Source organism: Durio zibethinus, chromosome 10 (assembly GCF_047325235.1).
Source record: "Durio zibethinus cultivar Kanyao isolate XHJ-2024 chromosome 10, ASM4732523v1, whole genome shotgun sequence".
In the NCBI taxonomy this organism is placed as follows: Eukaryota; Viridiplantae; Streptophyta; class Magnoliopsida; order Malvales; family Malvaceae; genus Durio; species Durio zibethinus.
The window spans coordinates 28,289,241-28,316,531 of record NC_143171.1 but is presented as its reverse complement, the minus strand read 5'-3'; the positions used below and the strand labels follow the sequence as shown (position 1 = coordinate 28,316,531).

General features: G+C 34.1%; 3 protein-coding genes and 2 pseudogenes across 10 annotated transcripts; 4 read left to right on the top strand and 1 right to left on the bottom strand.

Annotated features, from left to right (window-relative positions):
* Window positions 1–3,700: 3,700 nt before the first annotated feature.
* Window positions 3,701–6,458, top strand: LOC111292687 (uncharacterized). 6 transcript variants are annotated; one of them, XM_022885196.2, is made up of 6 exons: window positions 3,701–3,763; window positions 4,405–4,991; window positions 5,157–5,257; window positions 5,703–5,786; window positions 5,885–5,995; window positions 6,200–6,458. In XM_022885196.2, the coding sequence occupies exons 2-6, from the start codon at window positions 4,415–4,417 to the stop codon at window positions 6,251–6,253; spliced, it is 927 nt and encodes a 308-aa protein (XP_022740931.1). In that variant the 5' UTR covers window positions 3,701–3,763; window positions 4,405–4,414; the 3' UTR covers window positions 6,254–6,458. The 6 variants fall into 6 exon arrangements, with proteins under 6 accessions (XP_022740931.1, XP_089623253.1, XP_022740929.1 ...); XM_089767127.1 differs by having other exon boundaries at window positions 6,098–6,458; XM_022885194.2 differs by having other exon boundaries at window positions 3,701–3,777.
* A 251-nt stretch (window positions 6,459–6,709) lies between these two features.
* LOC111292690 (transcription and mRNA export factor ENY2-like) lies at window positions 6,710–8,936 on the bottom strand. The gene is made up of 5 exons (XM_022885198.2): window positions 8,826–8,936; window positions 8,658–8,745; window positions 8,477–8,571; window positions 7,450–7,526; window positions 6,710–7,218 (listed from the first exon to the last, which is right to left on the bottom strand). Coding segments are annotated over exons 1-5 (336 nt in total). The 5' UTR covers window positions 8,828–8,936; the 3' UTR covers window positions 6,710–7,144.
* A 142-nt stretch (window positions 8,937–9,078) lies between these two features.
* On the top strand, window positions 9,079–12,047 carry LOC111292689 (plastoglobule-localized metallopeptidase 48, chloroplastic-like; annotated as a pseudogene). The gene is made up of 9 exons (XR_016345934.1): window positions 9,079–9,429; window positions 9,541–9,598; window positions 9,884–9,954; window positions 10,059–10,229; window positions 10,528–10,625; window positions 11,137–11,246; window positions 11,338–11,481; window positions 11,553–11,735; window positions 11,908–12,047. The product of XR_016345934.1 is annotated as a plastoglobule-localized metallopeptidase 48, chloroplastic-like (transcript).
* LOC111292686 (sulfite oxidase-like) lies at window positions 11,919–21,637 on the top strand. Of its 2 annotated transcripts, none has more exons than XM_022885193.2 (12): window positions 11,919–12,057; window positions 13,441–13,556; window positions 13,692–13,754; window positions 13,927–13,963; window positions 14,054–14,135; window positions 14,429–14,547; window positions 14,662–14,757; window positions 14,977–15,087; window positions 15,173–15,274; window positions 15,544–15,591; window positions 20,592–20,807; window positions 21,335–21,637. In XM_022885193.2, the coding sequence occupies exons 1-12, from the start codon at window positions 12,055–12,057 to the stop codon at window positions 21,449–21,451; spliced, it is 1,110 nt and encodes a 369-aa protein (XP_022740928.1). In that variant the 5' UTR covers window positions 11,919–12,054; the 3' UTR covers window positions 21,452–21,637. The 2 variants fall into 2 exon arrangements, with proteins under 2 accessions (XP_022740928.1, XP_022740926.1); XM_022885191.2 differs by lacking the exon at window positions 11,919–12,057 and adding an exon at window positions 12,811–12,985.
* A 3,673-nt stretch (window positions 21,638–25,310) lies between these two features.
* LOC111292713 (cytochrome P450 94B3 pseudogene) lies at window positions 25,311–27,085 on the top strand (annotated as a pseudogene).
* The last annotated feature ends 206 nt before the right edge of the window (window positions 27,086–27,291 follow it).

Below are 27,291 nucleotides of genomic sequence, written 5' to 3'. Positions count from 1 at the left end.
AAATGGTTCAATTCAAACTAAAAATAATTATTTTCAATTTTTGATTTTCTTAACTTTTTAACAGAAATTACAATTTTAGTTTTTTTTAAATTAAAAATATCTGATTACAAAACTCAATTAAAACTGGGATTTGTCTGTCTTTTCATTTATTGGGTTAATGGACCACTTACCAAAATGGGCTTCCTGCTAAATATTTTGGGCCTTATCCTCACAAATGACTTGGGTTTTTGTTTCATGAAGGACAAGGGAACGTAGGGCCTAATAATTGGGCTTTATCTTGAAACTTAAAAGGTACAACCAATGCATGCACAATTACTAGTTAAATATTGAATATTTTAAGTCATGTTTGATATATAAGAATATAATAGTATAAGATAAAATAATATTATAAATAGAATTAAATTAAATAATATTATCTTAATTTATATTTGATGTATATAAGATTAAGATAAGATAATTAATTTATTGATCAAAATTATGATTTTTCAAAGTTTATATAATTTAAATTATTAATATAATTTTTAAGAGTATAATAAGACATATAAATTTAATTTCATTGATTAAAAATAATCTTCTTCACTTTGAGAGAATTGAATAATCTTATACCAAGAGGATGGTAATCATCCTTGTAATTTTATTCCTTTTAATTAGATACAAATCAAATATAATATATAATGATTATCATACTATTTTATCTATTATCTTATGTATCAAATATGACCTTAGTATACTTGATTGATGCATTTATTATTTTTTTAAGTTAAATTCAAATAATAAATATTTTATTATACTTTATTCCTTAACTTTGAATTATTTCATTTAAGTCTCAAACATTTTAAAATCGTTCGATTTTGGCCTTCACTTATGTTGTAGCTTATATGGCATGTGATGACGACATTTTCCTTCGCATGTCATGTGCCATGTGGACATTTTTCTAAATTGTTAATAAAAAAAATGACAAATTGATCAAAATGAATAATTTTAAGAGGTTAAGGATTTAAATGGAATAATTCAAAAGTTAAGGACTAAAATGAAATCAAGATAAAATGTTAGGGGCAATGGATCAAGGTACAAAAAAAGCACATAAGTAATCTATCTTGCAAAACAAATAAAATGGTTTCAATTTTTTTTTTTCAGGAAAAAGTTTAGGAGCAAGAGAGGTTATCTTATCTCTAAGATCATGACATGTGATCAACTCGTAAAAGTATTTACAGATCATTTTTTATGAGAAAAAATTCAAATTTATAAATTATTTATTGATCGAAAATAGTAAAAATTTAAATTTGAATGTTTTGTATTCAAATCCTAAATTTTAATGACTTACGTCAATTTCTATTCGCAAATTATTTCAATTTTCTCACCAAACTATTTCTCTTGTATTGAGCCAAAAGATAATGATGCCTTGCAAATTTTGTTGATGTTGATTCCACACCATTTAAGTTAACTTCATAACTAATCTCACCAACCATACTAAGAATAACAATAACAGCACGATGATTTTCATTACAAAGTTGATGCTATAAAAATGGCTATTGTCTGCAGCTTACTAGACATAACAGGGAGCTTTTTGAATTTCTTTCGAAGGGGTTAAAGGACAATAGGGTTTTTCTAAAATCAATTGCTTGACTTTCCTCTTTCTTGAAACAATGGATATAGACCTGGTAGCCTAAAAGAAATTGATTTGCCAGCTAATTTCAGACAGAACCAGAAAAAGACATTTCCTACAATATTTTCCCTATAATGGTTTTTTAAGAACAACAACTGGAGCAGTCCAATTGTCTTTTGTTTATTTTGGACAGCTTATATGTATGCATGTTCAAGATTTATTTAATCAAGATATCACATGGTGTGCAAATTTACCAACAAAAAAAAAGATTTTTTTTCTTCTTTTTGTTGGCCACAAATGCATAATATTACCATATATTTAGTACCCACTTTGTGCATGACATGTTATGTGTATTATTAATGGTACAAAACAAAGTATAATACCATTAATAATACATACAACTTGCCATGCAGAACCAAGTACAGTAACCAATGAAATTTTGGTTCAATTGATTGACTCATTCACTTTGACAGTAACAAGTTTAGAGTTGATGACCCTTGTTGGCGTTAAGACAAGTGAAGAAGAAATAGCATATTTGAAATGTTACGACAAGGTAAGTGGAGAAATTGCACTTTTGCACCCTTATTTGAAGATTGAAGCAATTTCTATTTATCTTCGAATTTTATTAAAAAAAGTTTTTGTACAAATGATCTCAATCCCAATATTATAAAAGAAAATACAATCAATAACATAGTCACGGAGTTTTTGTAGTTTAGCTTAAGGAAAGTTGATTGGAGGTTGAGTAAGAGGAAATTTGAACTTGTTTTTTTTTTTTTTTTTTAAATTATTTTTATAAATACAAAAGTGCGATACATTCTTCATTTTTTTTAAACATGAAGATTTTAATTTTTATATTACAAAAGCAATACTTAATCATTTATTGGAAGAAACGTTCTGAAGATTAAAAAATCTCAAATTGACGTGGTCAAACATGGCACAATGGATTCCCATTCCTATGTTGAGGTGGCAGTATTCAAACCGAGAGAGCAAGAAAAGACCGTAGACCAGACCGTATTGAGTTTCACCCACACCTCCAAATCCCACGTGCTGGAAGAGTATTAGTGATTGGCATCATAGCGTCATTGTGTCAAAATCAGTCATCCGACGGTGGAGAAAACACTGTTTGCCAACAGTCACTGAATTGCTACAGTGTTTTAACGTATATTTGACCAACCGAAAGTTTAGTGCTAATCACAGGCACGGTTTAAGTGCGTGTAACGTGAGCCATGTGATTGGATTGGCCTTCACATAAATTTCTGGAAGTCAACATTTGAAAAAATTTAACATTTTTAAAAGGAGAACTTAGTTCACATGTTTTGTCCACTATACTAACTTTTTTTAATGGTTATTTTCTTTAGTTTTTTATTTTAAAAATTTCTACCTTTTTAAAAATTTTGAATCAACATTAGTAATAGATATTTTTATTTATAAAAATATTTATTAAAAAAATAATTATAATATAAAAATAATAAAAAAGATTTCAAAAACTAAAATTTAAACAAATATGATGAATAAAAGTATGATGAGAAATTATTTTTTTTAAAAAATAAATTAAGAATTTTACTAGTGAATATTTTAATTTTAAAAAATTATTATATTAAATTATATTTTGTGTAATGCGCTAAAAGTAAACATTTTAACTTTAGATTAGCATATTTAGTAAAAATATTATTTCAAATAAAACATTAATTAATATTAAAAATATCTTTAAAACACTTTAAAACAAAATCTATACATTAATTTATAAATGTGAATTCAACAACATAATTGGTTAAAAATAAAATCCTAATGAATTAAATAAATTTTTTATTAATATTTTTTAATAGTTCAAAGATAATCCTCTTAATTGATATATACTAATAGTTAAAAAATATATTTAAATATTTCAAAAACAAAAAACTGTTTTACACGCGGCCAGTGAGGCGCGTAGAACCAAGAGAGCTCAGCCAGCAGCGCACATCCTTAATTTCAAAACACTGACCCCACGATTTTGTTCATAAAAACCAAACTGGCAAAAGCCAGAAAATACTCAAACTTTCAAGGGGCATTCTCGTCACATCAATCTATAAATACAATAAAAATCCTATCTTCCTTGTACATTATCTCTCTCTTTCCTCTGTGTTGTATCCTGCGGGTTTCACTTCACAGCTAGCAAAGGTAAAAAGATAAAGGTACACTCTTTTGGATCCCAAATCTAGGGTTCTTACAATCCTTTGAAATCACCTTCTAAATCCTTTGAATCAACCTTTGTTAAGGCTAAGCTTTGAAGCTTTGCTTTGCTTAGTTGGTAAAGTCTGCATCTCTTTGTTTAGTTCTTTGTTAAATTTACATTTTATTTATTTTTATTTTTTGATCTATTGTTTTAAAGATGACTATATTTTTGGGTTTTCTTGTTTGGGATTAGTTGGTTGTATTGGGCTCGGATTAGGGTAAATGTTGTTTTTTTGAGTTAAGTGCAGTTGACTTAATTTTTAGGATCTCTAAGCTTTGTTTGTGTCTTGAGAAAATGGTGGGAAAGTAAAGGAAATGGGAATTTTCAATTTTTTGCTGTGTTGATTCTTGGTTTCACGGTGTTATATCAAATGATGCGGTTCTTCATGTAGAGTGTTTATGATTTTCTTATTTTTTTTTTTTTGTAAGTGTTACCAAGGTAAAAATTGAACAAAATCAAATGATTACTTGTTGCCTTGCTTTTTCTCTTGTGTTAATGTGGTTTTGATTGTACGAATTTGAGATATTTCTATCTCTTATTGTATAGTTAAGAATTATTTACAAATTATGTTGTCCTCGCTTATTAGGATTTGCAAAATGGAGAGCATGAATAGCTTTTGGCAGTTGGGAGATGATCTTCGGGGACAATCGAAAGTCTTGGAGGATCACCAATGGTTGATGGCTGCCTCTAAACTGGCTGAACAGACAAGGACAAAGGGTGAACGCATGAACAATCTCGATCCTTCTAAGGGTCCAACTGAAATGAGAACAAGGGATAAATTTGGGTTCCAGGAAGACAACAAATTTGAGAACCTTAACTTCAATTTGTTGAACTTGGACTCCAAGATTGGAGATGGTGTAAGCAAAAGTTCCTTCCGAAATGGTATGTACAATATGAATGCTGTTTACCGGAAAAATAACAGCAATAGCCTTGTAAACCTGGCTGGCAACAAATATTGTGGCAACAATTCTAGCAACAAAGATGTCAACAATAACAGCAGCAACACCAGCAATAACAACAGCAATGAGAACAGCAATGCAAACAATACTGTTGACAAAAGATTCAAGACTTTGCCTGCAACTGAGACACTCCCAAGAAATGAGGGGCTTGGAGGGTACATCTTTGTTTGTAACAATGATACGATGCAGGAAGATTTAAAGCGGCAGCTATTTGGTAATTTTCATTTCCTCTTGTCAACTTTTTTGCTTCCATTTCACTTTCTCCTGGAAGTGAGTCTTTCCGTCTTCTTCTCGTAGATGTAATTATCACTTTATTAATTTCTATTATTAATATTATTAGGTGGGAATTCTTACATGTTGCTGTTATATCATTTGATAGGTCTACCACCAAGATACAGGGACTCTGTCCGGGCAATTACACCTGGCTTGCCTCTATTTCTCTATAACTACACAACTCATCAGTTGCATGGCATTTTTGAGGTGTGTGCACCTACTTCATTTTCATGTAATATTCCTTTCATTTCCTCTATAATATATGAGGCTGTTGGTTGGTCAGGCGGTGTTAGTTTTTCTTTTCACCTTTAAGAGTTCCTTTCTTTCTCTAAATGTTTGCATTTGCCATGCTTTTGCTTGATTAGGATTCATTGGGTAACAAGTTATGATTATGTTATGCGTTTTCAAGTGGTTTGTGTGACGCTCAATAAGATTTATCATTTAATACTTTTTAATGATGAGATTGCTCTCCTCCACCCTACCTCCACCTCATTCCGAAAGGAAGAAAAAGGCCTCCGATATTTGAAGTTTGTAATGCTGTAGCGAGTGGATATTAGGGGTCAATTTACATATCATATTCATTTGTCTTGAGAAATAGATATGATTATCATTTAAACATCTTTGTTGTACATGGTTTCTTTTATATGCACAGGCAGCAAGTTTTGGTGGTTCTAACATTGATCCAACTGCTTGGGAAGACAAAAAGTGTAAAGGCGAGTCAAGGTTTCCTGCTCAGGTAAAGTTTGGGTTTATAGTTTGTAGGAACTGTATTGTTTATTTTCATGGAAGATTGCACTAACTCCGATTCTTTTACTTTTATCCCCTAATAAACAGGTAAGAATCCGTATTAGGAAACTCTGCAAGGCATTGGAAGAGGATGCTTTTAGGCCGGTCTTGCACCACTATGATGGTCCTAAGTTTCGTCTCGAGCTCTCAGTTCCTGAGGTATGGCAAACAATTACAAGTTCTCCGCAACATTTTCTTCCATTCTCCCTCTATATCATGTAAATTTTCTTCCTAATCAAATTCTTTTCGCCACTTTTGGAGACTTTGGATCTGTTAGACCTTTGTGAACAATCAGGCACTCCATAAGCAAAATGTTAGTTGACTGCAAATGTAGTAGGGTCTGTGATGCATGTCGGCTGCCAGCTTTTCAGGGATTTTCCGTGGAGCGCAAGCTGTGGGTGTAAGCCCATTTGGTGAATCACATCTTGGGAAAAGTAGTAAATGGCATTATCCAGCTCAATAAATGCATGTGTCTCGTGAAGATGCTTTGTAAACTTTTTCATTATATTCTATGAATTAAAATCCTATAGATAGGCTTGTAAGATGTGAAAGAATACACAACTACGTGTAATGTTAAAACTCCTCAATAAATGAAGGCTTCGATTCTGTTTTGTGCTCATAACTTTCTTCTGTCTTATGGAATCTGGAAATTCTCAAAATCCCAAAGATGATATTAAGATATCTTAATTAAGTTTTCAGTGTAAATGTTCTTTTTTACAACAACCATGCTCACTAGGAGACTGAAACAAAACACCTAAAGAAACAAGGGGAAATAATTTTACCATGAAACATTCCATTATGTGGTAACAACTTTGAATCCAAAAGCTCCAGGTTACCTAAAGGCGTATAAAAGGGTACTCATCAAAGAAGTATAAGAAGACAATGGATCATCATAAAGTCAGCCTTCTCGAAGGAAGAAGGATAAGCTTAGGTTCAAGCAGTGGGCTTAAATAATCAACATTGTTAATCTAATGCACAGTTTTTCTGTCCTATGGTTTTGTTTAAACCTGGGAGCTGACAGTAACAGGGAATAGAAACGATAGTGGACAATTAGAAACTCTATAACTTGCTGATCCCATCCAACCAAGAATGGTTAAATGGAATTCTATCCTACTTGATGCAAACCCTGCTCATTCCATTGGCCTAATGGTATTCCGCTATTCCAAGTACATAACATCACCTTAACCTTTCAACAAGACCTATTGATAAAGCCAAGCCCTAACAAGACTTCCATTGAAACCCATTTAGCAAGTAGCAATAGCTCTATTGCTTTCCTACCTCTTTGCCATAACCAAAGCATACTGATGGTCATAGAGCAGTGGACATGAGAAACGAACGAATTCTTTGCAATAGCTCAGCCTTTATGGAGTCAGGAATGGAAGCTGCATAAAAGCAAGGATTTAAACAGTCATGGACTTGATATAGAAACAAAGTCATATATATAGAATGAACTATTAGCAACTGGAATCCAATTTATTAACAACCAGCAGTAATAAACCGAGGATTTTTCTACTGTATGAACTAATGTTCTCCACTCCAATTGATCAATTGCTTCAATCTGTAGAATGCTGATAATTACAAGGAAAACGATAGAGGAAAAAATAGATTCTTACCTCTGCCTTTTGGGGTGATCAAATGCACAAGGTCATCCACAGCGACATTATTTCTTCCTTTCTTCTTAATATATGCCCTATCATTCATCAAAGTGAAAGAGATTTCATGAAGTATCATAAAGATCACACACAAAGATTGAGGTATACAAGGAAATTAAATACATTGGAATCAACTTAAAAACCAAAAGAAACGAATAGATCCTTGGATAAATAACTAATCATCAAGGGAAATAAGCCTCAGTGGAACAATTATCTGTTTTATGGCACTTCATTTCTCTATTTGTCTGTCAATGAGAAGAAATATAATAATAGATGAGAACAAAAGGCTGACAAAAGAGTTATAGAACTTCTCATAACTATCAAGAAAAGTTCATTAGATGGATGTTTTGTCATTCTCCGAAACACCACAGCACATTGCTAGATACAGTTCAATGTATCATAATCCTAAGCATCTTTCAGTCATTGTCATTATAGAAAACACAACTATCTTTCAGTCAGTCAGTGTCTGGCAAAAGCAGCATATCTCTCACATTTTGGACATGGCACTGCAATCTGGCTATAAGTTTATCTACTATTGCGTCTATACACGTGGGAAGCAACAAATAAATAGCCTAATAACCGCAGAACAAATTTATTCCCATCGATTAATTACTTAATCTTATTGATGGTTAGCAAAAAAGAAACTGTTTTCGAAGTATAATGACATGACACTACTTAATTGAAAGTATTCTTTTTTTTTTTTTTGGGTACAAATGAGGCCACAGTCTGGGGATAGAAAAAGGGGTTGTAAGTGCTAAGATTTGAATTACATATCTAGTGGATGACATGCCACCTATTACTGCATGAACCTACTGAGTTGGACTCCGGGATCAAAGTATTCTAATTTCTAATTCCCTTATCTATGAGGAATCTTGAACATTCTTTCCAATACTTAAGATTAATTACAGCTAAGCCAACACAACAATGATTCAAACAATAACTTGAAAGAAATGAGACAGTAAAAAATAGAGTAGTAAACACTGCAAACCTGCAAAGGGCTTTCATCTCATCCTTCCAACCACATTCTATAAGCCTTTCTCTTAATAGCTCCATTAACCTCTCTTTTTCCCCACTCTCAATTAACTGCCAAATTCAATCTAATCATAGTAAATAAATAAATAAACAAAAATAACCAAAAATTGAAACAATAAAAACATAAGGACAAAAACCTTGAGGTTAATAATTTCTTGAAGGGTGGGTTCTTTCCCTTGATCTTCTGCAGCATCTGGGGTTGGTGGTCGATTTACTGAATTTTTCCTGTTAAGGAAAAAAATAATTTTAAAGATTCAATTTTGATTATGATTTTATATAAATTGAAATAAAATTAAGATTTTTACATGATGTTAAAGCTCAAAAAAGAGAAAGAAAATTTGTGAAGAAATTGGAGAAGATTTTATAACTCCGAGACAGCTAGAAGAACAAGAAGAAGACAGATGGGATTTTTAAAATTCCCCTTTTTTTAATCCTTTGAAACGACAACGTTGGGAGATTTGAGACAGTGGAAGTATTTCACCGGATTTGCCCCTGAATTTAGTTTGAAACTACGAAAAAGCCTCACAAGTCAACAGCCGGAAGAAAGACGAAGCGGCGCCAAACGTTTACCATAAAACTACAAAAAATTATCTTTGAAAAATTCCCTAAAAAAAAATTGAAGAATTTAAATCTCTTACTCAACACTAAGCTTTTCTCATTCTCTTGGCGTGTTTCGAGAGATCAATGGTTTCTTTGGTTCTCTCTTCTCTCTGTTTCTCTTCTTACAAGCCTTGTTCCTTTTGCGTCTTCGCTCCGACTGAGTCCAGGTTTGCCGGTCCGTTATCTGTCGGATTCGGATCGGTTAAGAAGATAAGTGGGAGAATTAGGGTTTCGGTTTACTCCAGAGCTTCTCCGCTTGTGTTTCGCGACCTCGACGCCGATGATTTCCGGCATCCGCTAGATAAACAGGTCCGGTTTCTGTTGAAAATTTAATGAATTTTCTTTTATACGTTTTTTTTTTTTGGAGAATTTATTTTTATCAATTTCTTTGATTTTATTTATTTATTTATTTTTTTGCAGAATACACTGCTATTGAGAGCGATTCCAGGGCTGAACGAACTTGGAAGAGCGTTTCTAGGTAATTGCTTTTACTTTATAATTTGTTTTCCTTTTTTTTCCTGAAAAAAATTAAAATTAGATAGTAAAAAAATAAAATTTGATTGAAAACAAGGAAATGCTAAGATGTAAAGCAAAAATCATGTAATTTTGTCGTTCAAAGATTAGTTCTTGAAATTAAAAACTATTGCTTTCTAAGTTGGAAGCAAAAAGCAAGTAGTACTGAAATCAAAGACCAAAACATAGCCTTATTATAATTCTGGTGAATTTTCAATGTTAAAGATGCTTTTTTTTTAATGCTTTATAGCAGGGACCATGACAGAGCAAATCATGCTTCTTGAGAATATAGGGACTTCTGTCCTTGTTTCGAATGACCAGGTTATTTGATGTTTAGAAAATTGTTGTTTGAAGTTGTTTTACTGGTTGAATCCTATGTAAGTTGTTTCAAATTATTGTCTATTTTTTTTCTTTTCATGTATCAGCTTCTGGAACTTCATAAAATGATGATTGAAGCTGTTGAATATTGAGCCTCCTGATCTCTATGTACGGCAAAGTCCCGTTCCGAATGCTTATACATTGGCTATAAATGGTAAAAAACCTTTTGTTGTCATTCATACTAGTCTTGTGGAGCTTCTGACACGAAATGAATTGCAGGTCTTCACCTTCTTTCTCACTCTCTCTTTCACAAAACGAGTTAAACTTATTGTCCCTTCTTTTTTGGTAGTTCCTTTTAGTGTCTTGACTGCTGCTTGAATCCTTTAAGATATAATTTTACTTGTTTTTGTTTAGTTTGATTTGGTTTCTTTCACTTTTCTGTTTTCTTTTGCTTTTACAAATGTTTCCATATGCAGGTATGTGATTATAAAGGTCTAAATTGAATTAGATGTGTTTTATTTGCCATGGTAGTGCTCTGATTTAAATGATAAAATGCCATTATTTTTGTTCTGAATGGGCTGTTTTGGCTTATGAGTTGGGTCATCTCAAATGCGATCATGGTGTATGGCTTACCTTTGCAAATCTTCTCACTCTTGGAGTTTATAGTGTACCTGGTATGACTTTGGTTCTTCCCATCAGTTGTGGCAACTTAGCTACTTTGGTTCATTCTTAGTTCAACTGGAGAACATAATATGTATTAGAAAACGTCTCAGACAAGACTAAACAAGCTTATGGACTTTGAGGATAAGTGATTCTTAGCTTAAGCCCAATGCACTTGATCTTTGGAGGAGTGCTTCATATATTGTTGATGTAGCATATATGCTACTAGTATACATAAGCATGGGCTTGCTTGTCATTTGCTGGCCTGTATCTTGCTGTAGTTTACTGAGAAAAGAACCTGAGTATGTTTAGCAGGATTGTCTTTACAGGAACTAGGACTAATTTTTAAATCTGCTACTGTAGAAAATAAGAATTTAGGTGGCACATTCCCATGTTATTCTCCAAAAGGATTTTCCTAAACAACTGTAGATTTTGGTTATGAATATATATCTGGTGGCTTATATCCGTAAAGTACTCTACTGCAGTTAATAAAAAACATGGCTTTGAAGACTTTTGTTTTCACAGGACTTGGTGGCTTTATAGCTCAGAGTTTAGAGGAACAGTTATTCCGTTGGCTTAGGGCGGCAGAGCTAACATGTGATCGTGCAGCCCTTCTCGTTGCACAAGATCCCAAGGTATGCAAAATCAATCTCTGAGCTAAGATAATCTGCGATTAAATAGTTGAGATTTCATTATCTGATTTTTGTTGTGATGCACCTACAAGAGGTCGTGATCTCTGTTTTAATGAAATTAGCTGGTGGCTGCCCATCTATGGCTGATCAGCCAAATGTGGATGCATTTTTGGAGCAAGCTCGCTTTTATGATAAAGCTTCTTCGAGTCCACTTGGGTGGTATATAAGGTGGGCTATGGTTTGAGCAGAGCATCTAAAACTCAGCCCAGCACTTTCCTTTTGGTTGTCTTATTAACTAATGATGTTCAGAATGCCCAAACGAGACAACTTTCACATCCTCTGCCTGTTCTACGTGCTCGTGAGATTGACGGGTGGTCAAGAAGTCATGAATACAGAAGTCTTCTTAAACGTGCAACTCAGATGAGCGTTGTAGAAAAAGTTTAGCTTTGCTCTGGACCCGGAGAAAGTCATATTTTAAAACAGGCATAATCGGTGTGATTTGCATCATTATTTTCAGATTTCCATAATCTTTTTACACGCATATCCTTTTCTTTCCCATGTTAAACGGTACAATCTAACTTTTTTCTGAATAACAAGGGGCTTTACAAATTACAACTTATGCTTTTCTTATATTAATCAGATTTTCTTTGGGATGTTTTTTCAGACTTCCACGTTGGCTTGCAAGATTTGAGATATTTTACCAGGCAGCAGAGAGCACAGAAAATGGAGGAAGCTTTTGTAAAGAGCATCTATGGCTGTTGTAAAACATTTTTCCACAAAGAACCACAAGAATTAAAGACAGTCTAAATTTATGGTAAGGGAATCACATCTGGCTACAAACCAATGGAGGGTGTTTTATTCTTCATCTTTATAACTATGATAGTATTCAAAGGGGCAGAATACCGTACACTCTTGTTCGACAGGATAAATCAAATATAGTAATTTTTTTTAATCCTGTTGTAAATAGGATGCTTGCTTGATTAGTATCTTTGGTATTCCCTGAAATCCTCTGTTCCCAACTTAGTAGTTATGGCATTGCCACGGAATTCCTGAAGAAACAAGGGTTACTTCACTAAGATATTTTAATGTCAAATAGTAAGGACAAAAGATTTGCATTGACAAAAAGCACTCAAACTTGGCCAAAAATAAAACTTTGGGGCCGGCTCTTGTCAATTGCAATGACAAGCTTGGGAAAACAGGGGGCCCTTCCTTGTTATCAACGTTGGGACGTGGTTTCTCTGTTTCCCTGGAAAATTCATTCCGTGGATTCCATGAAAACCCCGTACTTCCAAAACTTTCCTGCCCCATTAAAAATTGAAAAAAAATAAAAAAAAAAGACAAAAAACAAATAAAGACGTCATAAACCCCAAAAAAACACATAAAATGTCATTTGTCTCGACCACGTCAACAACTAGGCCAAGTTGGCCCTTTCATTAATCAAAGTAAAACATTGTCTTCAATTTTGAGGTGGGTCCTACTGCAGATCAACGGTGGATGATTGGTCTCTCCCCTATGTAGTTGGTAGCCTCGTCATCACCAAAGCATTTTTGAAAAGTACGTTAAAATCCAGCGGAGACTGTCTCTGTCGTTTCTCCATTGCGAATATAAATGGACAGCCTCAGTTTGAGTTATTGAGAGAATCCTCGAAGCAGAAATAGGCAGTGAAAATGGGAGGAATAACTGGACCTTCTGATTATTCACTAGAACCGCCACGCCATCCTTGTCTTAAAATCAACGCCAAGGCAAATTTCTTTTTTTTTTTTTGCAGTTTAATCACTCATTTTCCATTAGATCATTGGATTTGAATTTATTTTTATTTGGAGAAAGGGGGTTTTTTTTTCTTTTCTGGGATGGTTTGATGAGTATTGATTTTAATAACCAGTGAAAAAGAATAAAATTTTGGATTCCAAGTGAAAATTTGATTCATTGTGTGTACATTGAAGCTTTTAGTTTATTGTAGTCTATTTAATTTGCGTAAAAAAATGATGTCCGAATTGCTAGTGGATGAAGTTGTTTCTTTGCCTATTGAATTGAGTTGGGGATGGTCCAAAATGTCTCCTTTTAGCCAAAAGAATTGCTTTTTTTTTTCTTTTTACTTTAAATTTCGATTGGCCTGTAAAACATTATTTGTAGGTTATGTATTCATTAATAAGAGTTTCAATGACTCATCCTCTTATTATTGGCATCTTTGGTGCAGGAGCCCTTCAATGCTGAGCCACCGCGTTCAGCTTTAGTTTCCTCTTATGTGACACCAGTGGATTTGTTTTATAAGAGAAATCATGGACCAATCCCCATAGTTGATGACATAGAGAGGTTACACGCTCTTTTAATATTCCATGCTAGCACTTGTTAGAAAAATATTCCATGCTAACACTTATTAGAACTTTTTAATGCGGTTTATTTTGTTGGGGATTCATACTGATTTTGGGACATGTTTTGGAAAAGCAGATATTGTGTTGATATAAGTGGTTTAATTGAAACTCCCAAAATGCTGTATATGAGGGATGTCAGGTGAGTGATAGCATTGCCGATTGCAATCAAAGAAATCAACTGTATTTATTAGCAATTTATGAAATTAATCTTGCATCAATCCGGTGTCTACTCTAGTTTCTTCCCTGATTTTATTGTTCAATATGTTATTTTGTTTTCAAGTAATGAATTGAAAATTTTTAATTACAAACAGGATGCTGCCAAAATACAATGTTACAGCCACTTTACAGGTATGATTTGTTCAACATATTTGCTGCTGGTATATTTATCATTGTGCTTATTGCATTTGTTCACTGATTTGGCTTTGATGGCTTACACAGTGTGCGGGTAATAGGAGGACTGCCATGAGCAAAACCAGAAATGTTAGAGGAGTGGGCTGGGATGTTTCTGCTATAGGGAATGGTTTGTTTTATCCATCTCAAACTTGCATTGCGTTTTTCAAACTTATATTTCATTGGTATGCACATGTGTGGAGACATGGGTATAGGCATGTGCACACTTCATATGCTTGTCTGTGTACAGAATTATCAACGAAATAGAGCCAGCTTTATTTCTTTAGCATTTCTATTGATTTCCCTCATAAATCTATGTATATTTTCATGTTTGCTTTGTACTTTTAGTATTTATAACCAAATGTCAATTACATTATAGATGTTCTGCTATATTTGGTTCTATATTGCTTTTTGACCTTTCAGCTGTCTGGGGTGGTGCCAAATTGGCTGATGTTCTTGAACTCATTGGGATACCAAAGTTGACAAGTAGCACTCAGTCTGGTGGAAAACACGTAGAATTTGTGAGCATTGATAAGTGTAAGGTAGTAACTTTGGCCTCTTGAATTTCGTTGTCAACTTTTCTGCTGTTCAATGCTGTTTCTGCCAATAGGAGAACATCATTTCATATTCTTCCATTTGTGTTTAAATAAACAAAGGAGGAGAATGGAGGCCCATACAAGGCATCAATTCCACTTAGTCAGGCCACAAATCCTGTTGCAGATGTTTTACTTGCTTATGAGATGAATGGAGAGGTAAGGAAACTTGCTCTCATCTAATGATATTCTTTTCTACCATATACCTTTGCTTAGACCTTCATGATCATTGATATTTCGATGCCCTGAATTGATGATAATGCAACTTCAATATTTGAATTAAATATTCATTTCCTCTCCCTGATGAATGGTTTTTGGGAGCATAATGTCCCAATGGGTTTTCCTAACATGAACTATTTTCTCTTTATCATGCTAAAGCCTCTTAACAGGGATCATGGTTATCCGTTGAGAGTAATTGTGCCAGGTGTTATAGGTGCTCGCTCTGTCAAGTGGCTGGATTCTATCAATATAATAGCAGAAGAATGCCAGGTTGAAGGAGGTTTCATCTTTATGTTAAATTGGTTTATTATTTTTCACATTGTTATCTGATTGAGTACCATTTACTACCTCATAGGGCTTCTTCATGCAAAAGGACTACAAGATGTTTCCACCATCTGTGGATTGGGATAACATCAATTGGTCTACAAGGAAGCCACAAATGGATTTCCCTGTTCAGGTGCTTACTAGATTTTGCTTTGATTAGTCTAGTCTTATATGTAAATTGTATGTTAATAACTTTAAGGAAGGGTATTTTAAGACCTAAATATCAAGATCCAGACAAGCTGCTTTTACATTTTATTTTAGTTGGGAGGAATTTATGCATGAGGAACTTGGGTTTAATGCGGAGGTTATCTAGCTTTATATTAGTAAGAAAAATTTTCTTCAACAAACCGAATTTGTGTGAATGCAGTCATGACTAATATGGGTTTCATTGCTGGTTGGCAGTCTGCAATTTGTTCTTTGGAAGATGTGCAGTCAATAAAACCTGGAAAGGTTAGTTCCCTTTTCTATCATAGCTTTATAATGGTTGTGAGTTATGGAAATACTATTATAACTTATTTAAAACTATGGGAAAACACTTATTTACAGTTGGTTGTAATCTTGTAATCTATATATTTGTTTTTGTATTTCTAGAATTAAGTATTTGTATCCCTAGAATTAAGAACAAAAAATTAGGATAGACAATTTCTCAATTATAGAATTAGTTTTTAGGAAAATTTAGTTTCCTAGTTTAACCCCTAGTTAGTTGTATATAAACCGAAAGTTCTTGTATAATTCTTAATGAGAAGTTTTTCAATATATATTCAGTTTTTTACTCTTAATTTTTCGCATAGTTTTATTTATGAGTTTTTCACATGGTATCATAACTTTAGGCTCTTTTTGGGAAGCAAAATTTTTCAGTCTTCATTGCTGACTTCTATTTTAGGCCTTCATTGCCGAACCCTATTAAAGCCTTCATAGCCATTTTATTTTTCCCTTCTTTAGCCTTTATTGCTAAGAGCCATTTTTGATTATGTCTTAAGACTTGTTTCAGTTCAAAGAAAGATATCACTACCACCCAATTTGAGGAAGTGTCAACTGGAAAAATCATCGGAGTATTACAGATGTCTCGAAAACAAGGAGAGTTAGACAGAAAAGAAATTGAAAAGCTAAGAAAGCTATTGAAAACCCTTGAAAAGCCTACTGTAGTATATTCTTTGGGTAAGGTCTCTAGTTCAGGTAAAGCTTCTGGTTCTCATGGATTGAATGTCTCGGTTAAGTCTATTATGAGTTCTTGGGTCATTGACTTAGGAGCCACAGACCATATAACACATTCCTCACAAAAGTTTAGTACATACACCCTGTGTCCTAGTAATAAGAAAATTGTTCTTACAGATGGTTCACTTACTACAGTGGCAGGATTAGGAGACGTTCAAATTAATCCGTCATTTGTTCTTAAAAATGTTCTTTATGTTCCTAGATTGTCTACTATCCGATATCTATACAAAAACTTATCAGAGATATGAACTGCAAAGTGATCTTTTATCCCTCTTATTGTGAATTTTAAGATCAAAATTCGGGGAAGAGGATTGGACTTGCTAAGGAGAAGGATGGACTATACTATCTTGAGACATCAAACAACACAAGTAACATCAAGAATAGTTTACCTTTGTCATTTTTTTCTAAAAAATCTTTAATAAAGACAAAATTTGGCTTTATCATTTTTGTCTTGGACATCCTTCTTTTGGAACTTTGAAAAACATGTTTCCTTCTTTGTTCAAAGGATTAAACGTCGAAGATTTTCATTGTGATGTTTGTGAACTTGCAAAGCACAGACGTGTGTCTTTTCAAATTAGTAACAAAAGAAGTTCTACTCCTTTTTACTTGATTCATAGTGACATTTGGAGTCCCTCTACAATTCCTAATATTTCTAGTGCAAGATGGTTTGTTTCATTCGTAGATGATTGTATCAAGGTCTCTTGGGTTTTTTTTACTTAAATCCAAATAAGATGTGAATAGTATATTTTAAAGCTTCCAAAACATGATCCAAAATCAATTTGAAGTAAGAATCAAGATATTTAGGTCTGATAATACTAGAGACTATTTCAACCAGAGTCTATCCCTCTATTTCCAAAAAAAAAGGATTATCCATGAGTCATCTTGTATTAATACTCCACAACAAAATGGAGTGGTAGAGAGAAAAAATCGCCATTTACTAGCCACAACTCGAGCTTTCATTTTTCAAACAAATGTACCCAAATTTTATTGGGATAAGCTGTTCTCACTGTCACACACATTATAAATAGGTTACCTTCAAGGGTTTTGGGATTTAAAACTCGTATGAAACTATTTTCACAATTCTATCTCAACCTCAATACCACAAATAACCTCACACCTAGGATATTTGGTTGTACATCATTTATTCATGTTCATAGTCATAATAGGGGAAAGCTGGATCCAAGAGCAATTAAGTGTATCTTTGTGGAGTATTCATCCACTCAGAAAGGGTATAAGTGCTATCATTCTTTTACCAAAAAATTCTATGTGTCTACAGATGTCACTTTTGAAGAAAGTAAATCATTTTTTACATTCATGAAAGATAATGATAAAGAATTCTTTTTGCTTGATTTGTCCTCCTCTTCAACATTTTTACCCATTAATTCTTCTGAGTTGAAACCTATTTCTGTTGAGCCCAAGTCAAACACTAAATTTGAGTCCGAACCCATTCCAAACACAAAAGATGTGACAAAGGATAATATTGTTTTTGATTCTATAAAGGAATTACAGGTGTACTCAAGAAGGAAAGTTCCAAATCCTGAACCAGTGCCAGTCCAAGAACCTAATCATAACTCTGGAAATGAGGTAACTATAGTTTTTGACTCTGTTTCTTAAAATGAACATGAATCTCCTAAAACTATAACTAGTGATTATAATCTGCCTATTGCAATTAGGAAAGAAACCAGAGAATGTACTAAGCATTCACTATACCCAATCTTTAATTTTGTGTCATTTGAAAAATTTTCATCATCCCACAAAAATTTTCTTGTGAGCTTAAACATTATTTCTGTTCCAACTACATTATCCGAGGCATTATCCAGTGAAAAATGGAGGCAAGCCACGAAAATAGAAATGGAGGACTTAGAGAAAAATAAGACATGGGAACTGGTAGAGTTGCCTAAAGGAAAAAATCCAGTGGGGTGTAAATGGGTTTTCGTTGTAAAATACAAGGCGGATGGTATTGTTAAAAGGTATAAAGCCAGGTTAGTAGCTAAGGGCTACACTCAAACCTATGGAATCATCAAGAAACTTTTGCTCCAGTTGTCAAGGTGAATATAGTTAAGATTTTGTTATCATTGGCTGCAAATTACAATTGGCAGCTTCAACAATTTGATGTAAAGAATACTTTTTTACATGGTGATTTGGAAGAAGAAATATATATGAAGGTTCCACCAAGATTTGGAGGTCATCTAGAAGCAAACAAAGTATGCAAGCTGAAAAAGGCTTTATATGACCTTAAACAGTCTCTTAGGGCCTGGTTCGGGAGATTTGCCAAAGTGATGCTAGCAATGGGATATAAGCAAAGTCAAGGAGATCACATATTGTTTATCAAGCATTCTGATTCAGGGAGAGTCATAGTTCTATTAGTGTATGTTGATGATATAATTGTAACTGGAGTTGATGAAAAAGAGAGAGAATCTCTAAAATAGTGTTTGGCTAGAGAATTTGAGATAAAAGAGCTAGGGAGATTGAAGTACTTCCTAGGAATTGCAGTAGCTCACTCATAGCATGGTATTTTCATCTCACAACAGAAATATGTAATGGATCTTCTGAAGGAAAATAGGAAGCTCGCTTGTAAACTTGCAAATACCCATATAGATCCTAATCATAAAATTAGAGAAGCTAATGAAGATGCTGATGTAGATAGAGAGATGTACCAAAGATTACTTGGAAGAGTCATTTATCTCTCATATACTAGACCTGATATAGCACATGCTGTGAGTGTGGTGAGTCAATTTATGCATAGTCCTAAAGAAGTGCACCTACAGGCTGTCTATCATGTATTGCACTATTTGAAGGCCAATCCTAGGAGAGGTATCTTATTCAAAAGAAATTCGGGGTAGTTGTAGAAGCATATATAGATGCTGATTATGCAGGTTCAGTAATTGATAGAAGATCTACCTCAGGCTACTACATTTTCTTAGGTGGTAATCTTGTGACTTGGAGGAGTAAAAAACAGAATATGGTGACAAGATCAAGTGCTAAAGCAGAGTTTAGAGCAATGGCTCAAGAAATTTGTGAACTACTATGGTTAAAGATTATCCTAGAAGACTTGAAGATCAAGTGGGATGGACTAATGAGACTTTAATGTGATAACAAGTCTACAATAAGCATTGCACACAATCCTGTGCAACATGACAGAACAAAACACATTGAAGTAGATCGGCATTTCATAAAGGAGAAACTAGACAGTGGGTTGATTTGCACATCTTATGTATCAACCAAGAGTTAACTTGCAGATGTGTTGACTAAAGGTCTCAGCAGTACAATATTTCAAGAAATTATTTCCAAGTTGGAAATAGAAAACACCTATTCACCAGCTTGAGGGGGAGTGTGGGAAAACATTTATTTACAGTTGGTTGTAATCTTGTAATTTGTATATTTATTTTTGTATCTCGAGAGTTAAGTATTTGTATCCCTAGAATTAAGGACAAAAAATTAGGATAGACAATCTCTCAATCATACGACTAGTTTTTAGAAAGATTTAGTTTCTTAGTTTAACCCCTAGTTAGTTGTATATAAATCTAAGGTTCTTGTATAATTCTTAATGAGCAGTTTTTCAATATACATTCAGTTTTTACTCTTAATTTTCCACATAGTTTTATTTCTGAGTTTTCCACAATAACCTTGTCATTATGAGATTTACCAGCCTTTCTTCAATCATATTTCATAAGGCTTGTATAATATTAGAATTATGCCTAGCTTTATAAAGGTTAGTTCTTTGTTTATACTTAGGGTTATTATCCAATACAGCAACTAGATTTTTTTTAACTCCACAAGTCACTTTAAAGGGTTGACATTTGTCCATTTACCATATATTTAAAGAAACAATCAATTATTTAATTATTTATCAGACACATGGCAATCATATAAATCCTGTTGTGGAGGTAAAAAACTTCACCTGCTGCCCACTGGTGTATAGAGTAATAGTACTTACTATTTTGAAGTTTAGTCGACTTGTAAGAGACTTTGAGTTCTTTGATCCACATATCTGTTAGAAGTGAGTTCCTTGTTCTAAATTCTAACCAGTTGGCACAGGTGCACTATCCTCTTGTTCTCTCAAGTCAACCTAGATTTTACCCAAAAAGAAGTAAACCTGGACCTTATGTGCTAGTTTAGTCTCAATGAACAACCCTTGTCCTTTACCATTACATTAAACCTGGTTCACCATGGTGCCCCTGCAAATTGGGTGCTACCCAAGTCACTTAGATTTTATGCTGTCAAATGTTATGCAGGTAAAAGTAAGTGGATATGCAGCATCAGGAGGTGGCCGTGGAATTGAACGTGTAGATGTATCTATTGATGGTGGCAAAACTTGGGTAGAAGCATCTAGATTTCAGAAGACTGGTATCCCTTACATAGCAGATGACATAACCAGCGACAAGTGGGCGTGGGTTCTTTTTGAGGTCACAGTTGATATCCCACACAGTACTGAGATTGTTGCCAAAGCGGTATGTCACCTATCATTTGATAATAAAGTCACTCTTTCTGATTCATTTTCACCCTGTTAGAATGCAGAATGCAGAATGCACCAATTAGTATGTGATCATCAGTTATATTTTCTCCTTAGGATTCATGTAAATGGAATCCAAAGTGGCCATTTTAGAAGGCCCTCTGTTGAAGTCTTTCCAGGAAGGACACAGGTCCTTCCTGTAAAGAACTTTATAGCTGCTAGACCTAACGACTTATGCGGCAACACATTTACTGTCCTTAATTAAGAGAACAATTTCTTGTCTCTGAAGTTTATCATATGTTCATGGAACTTTTCTGACATTAGAGAAAGATAAGAATGTAGAGTCCTAAGATCTTAGTTATAATGGGCCTATGGCACCAGAGTCCTGTTCAGTTACTGCAGAAATTTTGCCAATTCAGTTCCGATAATTATTTATAAGCTAGCTGATGGCCTCAAACATTGCCCATCCATTGCATTACTAACTGTTCTCCATTTCTGTGTCCCTTCTTTTGATTTGATTTGCAGGTGGATTCAGCTGCAAATGTCCAACCTGAAAAGGTGCAAGATATTTGGAACCTAAGAGGGATTCTGAACACTTCATGGCACCGAGTTCATGTTCGAGTGGGCCACTCAAATATGTAAAACAAACCTATTGAACAGTTAAATAACTTGGCTAGCATCCTGAAATGTGTGGCTGACTTTCTTTACCTTGTGTTTTGTGCAAAATAATACCGCCTGGCTTAATAATGTTGTTTTTAGTGGGCTCATATGTAAACTGGGAACAGAATTGAGTTGTTGAAGGCTTTGCAACGAGTGGTTCCTCTTCAATCTTGCATGATTTCATATTCTGGGTTAGCTGTGACCATCACTGTCTCCAGGTGTTGCTAATTTCGTGCTGTTTTTGGGGTCAATATCGTTCCATCCTTCATATATATTGGGATATGGCTTTTGATGCTAAATTCTCCTAAAACAGCATCTAGGATCATTGTAATAATATTGGGATGTCAATGGATAGATGTAACGGGTAAGTATTCTTCATCCTTATTTCTAAATTTTTATATTATATTTATATTCATACTTTATATTATAAACATTCTCATATTCATATGTAATAGATATTTCAAATTTATTTTTATTTTTATTATCATAAGTATTTAATGGATATAAGTAATTTCGTATCCATAACTTTTTAAAAAAATAAAAATAAAAATGTTTTTTTTTAGTTTTTTTTTAATTTATCTTACATATTTATGTAATTTTTTTTATAAATATATTAATATATATTTTAAATAAAAATATATTGATTCTAAGTAATTTAAAATAATAGTTTATATTATTTAATAAAAAATTCTATTTAATATATATATTTATATACGGGATAAAAGTTATATTACTCGTTTTTATATCCATATTCGGTAAAAAAATTAAAATTGTATCTATTTTCATTTTTATAGTTATAATATCCATTTTCATCCTATTAAAATAAAAATTTTAAATTTTTTTTTTAGATATTGGTAAAATTAACATCTCTGATATTGTAATGGGTTTCACTGCTTTAACCGAATAGCTGGGGTTCTGAACAGAAGGTAACAATTATATGAAAATTTTTAATGTGGCCAGATTTCCTCGAACATGTGAATGCCTTCTTAAATTTTCCAAGTAAGCTTGATTGGGACGGACCGTCTAGCTTTAAAGTGTGTCTTCCACCAGGCTTTTGAAAATTTAATGCTCAGTAAAGCAGTTAGTAGTTCACTTCTCGTTATTAATCATACGAAAGTAACTTAAACTGCATGACCCAAAACTCTTAATGAGTGATTGGACATAATATCACTGGAATCCAATGGAAAGGAAGGATTGCAGGTCGGCAACTGAGGCCAAGCCAATTCGACGGAGACCGAAAACTGGTTCCCTTGATGGCAACCACCTGGCGTCTCTTCCATCTTTTAGAGACTGAGACGTTTTTGTTTCCAACAGTAATATCAGCTTCAGCTTTTCAACTCAATTAATTAGACAATGATCTGTTTTGTTTTTATTGCTTGCCAAAGGATTTGTGAACAGGCAAAAGACTTGCATGGTTTCTCTTCTTCTTTTTTTCCCCCTGAATATTTAGCAGTAAAATGGGCTAAATCCTGATCCCACACTGCCATTTTTCTTCCGGTGATCTTTTAAAGACAAACTTTATGTGAGTGAAGTGTGAACTGGTGGAAGTTGGACTATAATTTAATAAGAACATCAACTACATAGCCACTGTTTTAACTTGTTTTGATTAGATCGTTGATAGATAGTTTTAATGTATTTTCTTCTATTTTTCTTCAAACTTGTCCCAAATTTACACAGGCTCAGTAGATTAATCAACCAAGCCAATGTCATCTTAATGCACTTTCAAACTACTATGCTTGTTTGCTTCTGCCCTGACATAGCACATGCCATAAAAACAACACTTGGGTTCGCACTATGAACCAATAATAATAATAATAAAAAAGATGATCTCTTTGAATCTTTCATTCAACTAGAAAGTTTTTTTTTTTTCCTTTTTCTTTTTTTCCCTTTTTTTTAAATTTCTTTTGGCAGGCGTGGAATACTTTTCCAATACAGAAATGGCAACAAAACTTCGGTGATTTGTTAAATATTATCACATTCTTGTCTCATTCATAAGCTAAAATATTTTAATCGCCCGGTTTTCAATCATTCACATTTGATTTGAAAACTGCATCAAATATTATATATTGGAATGGTCCAGTGAGCTTGTTTAATGATTCTTCAGCCAATTTGGTCACGTTTCCTTACATGGGATGCCCATTTATGGTCGGCTACAGGGAAAACGAGAAGATTACTGACTAGAAAACGAGAAAAGAAAAGATTCCTGTCTGTTTCTATGCCAAAGAAATATATACAAGGTGTTGTATGGGAAGAGAATATGACTGGACGATAATGAATTATCTTCATAGCATCTGCTCCATTTATGTAAGAACCAAATACTTATCAAGGAAGAGACATAATGCAGTTATTTAAGGACCCACATTTTTTACCCTTATCTGTACGACTTTCCATTTTCATACGTCTCTTTGAAAACTTTCCTGCAACCCCAATCAGTGGATTGGATGATCACTAAATTGGTGGCTCATGCTTTTTATTTTAACAGATTTGCATAATGGTGGAGAAGAGAAGAGAATCTAGATGTTTGGTGGTAAGTAATAAAGTAATGATGATAACCATTTTTTATTGTTTCGTTTTCATCACATGGGGATTCTCCTATGGATATAAGACAAAGAAATTCACAGTGGAGCTGGATTCTAATGAAGAAAAGACTGTTATTCATATTTCAGTTCATAATCTTCCTCACTGGAAGATTATGGGGACACGAGGGCTTGGTTTGGACATATATAGCTTGACTGAAGTTCAGCTTTTGGGTATCAATCAGGTCCCATCTTGTCAGCTAACAGAACAGATATGACTTGAGAGTAACTGCAGGGTGTTTTCCAACTTTCAATGTTCACAGAAAGCAATGATTTACACGTTTTCTAGTCTCACTCTGATATATCGCATCTTCAATTTTAATGCAGATATCAAAACTATAATTGATGTCAGCAAAAAAATCAGCTAATTAAATGGCTCAGGAAAGGGAGCTAAGGTCTGAGAATATTCCTGATCTTATTATCAAATAAATAAATAAGGAATAACATAATCTAATAATCATGGTAACCACAAAGCAGCTAAGAATTATATTTTTATGCTAAAAGCCATTTGAATCCTGACAATTTTGTGCCTTTATATCTCTTGTAAAGAATGACTATTGTTGATAGGGTAACTTTAAGGCTTGCAAGTCAACACTCTTGACAAAGACTAGTCCAGAAACCCTTTAACTGCTCTCTTTTATCGTTTTGTGAAAAATTTTTTCCAATTTAAAGAGAAGAGAAATAGATTAAACAAAGAAATAAATGTGAATAGACTTGTAGTAAAACCACGCAATGAGAACACACATCTTGCTAGAGTCATCCATTTTTTTTTTCTTTGGAAATACCTGTCAAATGTTATTCATAACTATACTAATATATCAAAACAACAATTGAATTAGTGTCTTTGATATCTTGATTTCTGTAACAAGTTGGAATGGATTAGTAGGATCGACAGTGATGTTTGTACTTCCAAAACTCAGTAGCTATCATTTCTTCTATTGCATTGACCATTATTCGTTACGCACATCAGTAAGTTAGCTCTGTAATGAACAATGGAAGCTGAAAGAATGTGAAATAGGATTGAGTTTTGAAAGTAAAACCAACATTATTTATTTAACAATTCAAATTTCTCTAATTTTCATGGTTTTATCTCTCAGGTAGGGAACAATGTCATAGTAATTCTCTGTCCCTCGCTTTAAACAAGATGTTTTTTAATGTTCTATAGAAAATAGGTGTAGTGGGGCAGCTACACCTATTCATTATTGTGATAATAATAGTAATGACTATGCCAAGAAAATAACACAAGGTTTTAAAAATATGATACTGGTAGCTGAGTAGCTGATATATTTCTCATAACCCTCTAGAGAGCTGGTTTTGCAAGCCCCCTTCATGTTTCAGAACCATCAGTTCATCCAAGGCATTCATTTCTGCCATCTTTATGCTAATATGGAAATATTCATGACTCTCTTTGGGCTTCTGCCCTTGAAGTTTGTGTTAGTATCAGTGTTTTTATCTGTGTTGCATGCAATCTTATGTAAAGTCTGCAGAGCTCCAAAATTAACAGGACATGGCCCTCCAACCTATCCAATAATAGGCTGCCTGATTTCTTTCTACAAAAACCGCACTCGTTTGTTAGATTGGTATACAGAGCTCCTTGCAGAATCAGCCACCAACACAATTGTGGTGAACCGGCTTGGTGCTCGAAGGACTATTGTGACCGCAAACTCGGAGAACGTTAAGTACATGCTCAAAACCAACTTCAACAACTTCCCTAAAGGGAAGCCTTTCACTGAAATTCTAGGTGACTTTCTGGGCTATGGGATATTCAATGTGGATGGGGAGCTTTGGCGCATGCAACGGAAGTTAGCAAGCCATGCTTTCAGCACCAATTCTTTGAGAGAATTGGTGATAAGTAAATTGGAGGAAGAGGTGGAAAATCAATTGTTACCTTTGCTAGAGTCATTGGCTGAGGCATCAGAAGTGGTAGACCTGCAGGACTTACTGAGAAGACTTGCGTTCAATTTGATTTGTAAGGTCTCATTAGGGGTGGATAGCTGTTATTTAGATCGTTCTCTGCCTGTTTCGCCTCTCGGCAAAGCTTTTGACATGGCGTCAGAGATATGTGCCAAGCGTGGAGCTGCTCCTTTGTTCTTGGTTTGGAAGGTAAAGAAATGGCTTGGAGTTGGATCAGAGAAAAGACTCAAGGATGCTGTTGAGGAAGTTCGTGCATATGTTGAGGAGATAGTTCGTGACAAGAAGAAAAAGATCGATGAAGTTGGAGAGAATTGTGGTGAAGATCTCTTATCGAGGCTGATATTGGCTGGCCATGATGTGGTAGTGATAAGAGATATGGCCATAAGCTTCATCATGGCAGGAAGGGATACAACATCAGCAGCAATGACATGGCTCTTCTGGTTGCTTTCCTGCCATCCAGTTATAGAGCAAGAACTGCTGAAAGAGATAAAGAATATGGAGGAAAGCTTGTTAGATTATGAATCATTGAAGGGATTGAAATTGTTGAAAGCATCTCTTTGTGAATCCATGCGGCTCTATCCACCTGTAGCCTGGGACTCAAAGCATGCTATGGTTGATGACATGTTGCCTGATGGTACTCTAGTCCAGGCAGGAGATAGAGTAACCTATTTTCCCTACGGAATGGGGAGGATGGAAGCATTGTGGGGAAGGGACTGGTACGAGTTCAGACCAAGCCGATGGTTTATTGAACCAAGCTACCAGGGAGGATCACTAAAGAAGGTATGTCCATACAAGTTTCCAGTTTTTCAGGCTGGTCCAAGAGTTTGTCTTGGAAAGGAGATGGCCTTCATTCAGATGAAATATGTGGTGGCTTCCGTACTTAGGCAATTTAAAATCAAACCAGTCGGTCCAGAAAAGCCGGTCTTCGTGCCACTCTTGACAGCTCACATGGCCGGTGGACTGAAGGTCGTGATTCAGAAAAGAGATCATTCAAGATAAGACCAAAAAATACAGTAGTGAGAGTCAATGGTTCTGAATTAAAATTGTAAGGCCAATGTAAGATGCCAATATGCCATTATGTCTCATCTGTATATTATAGTCAGGAGGAGGAAATGATTAGCTACAGAATCACATACTTAAAACAAATCTTTATCAGATATTAATCATAATCATTTGCATCAATCAAGTTCATTGATTAAAAATCATGCTGTTATCCTTCAGGGAACAAATTTGTGATTGTAAAAGCATGAGCATAGTTAATTATGTCTAATACCACTTAATCAGAATGCACATGCATGCCTGTTTGGAACGATTATGTCACATGTATTGATT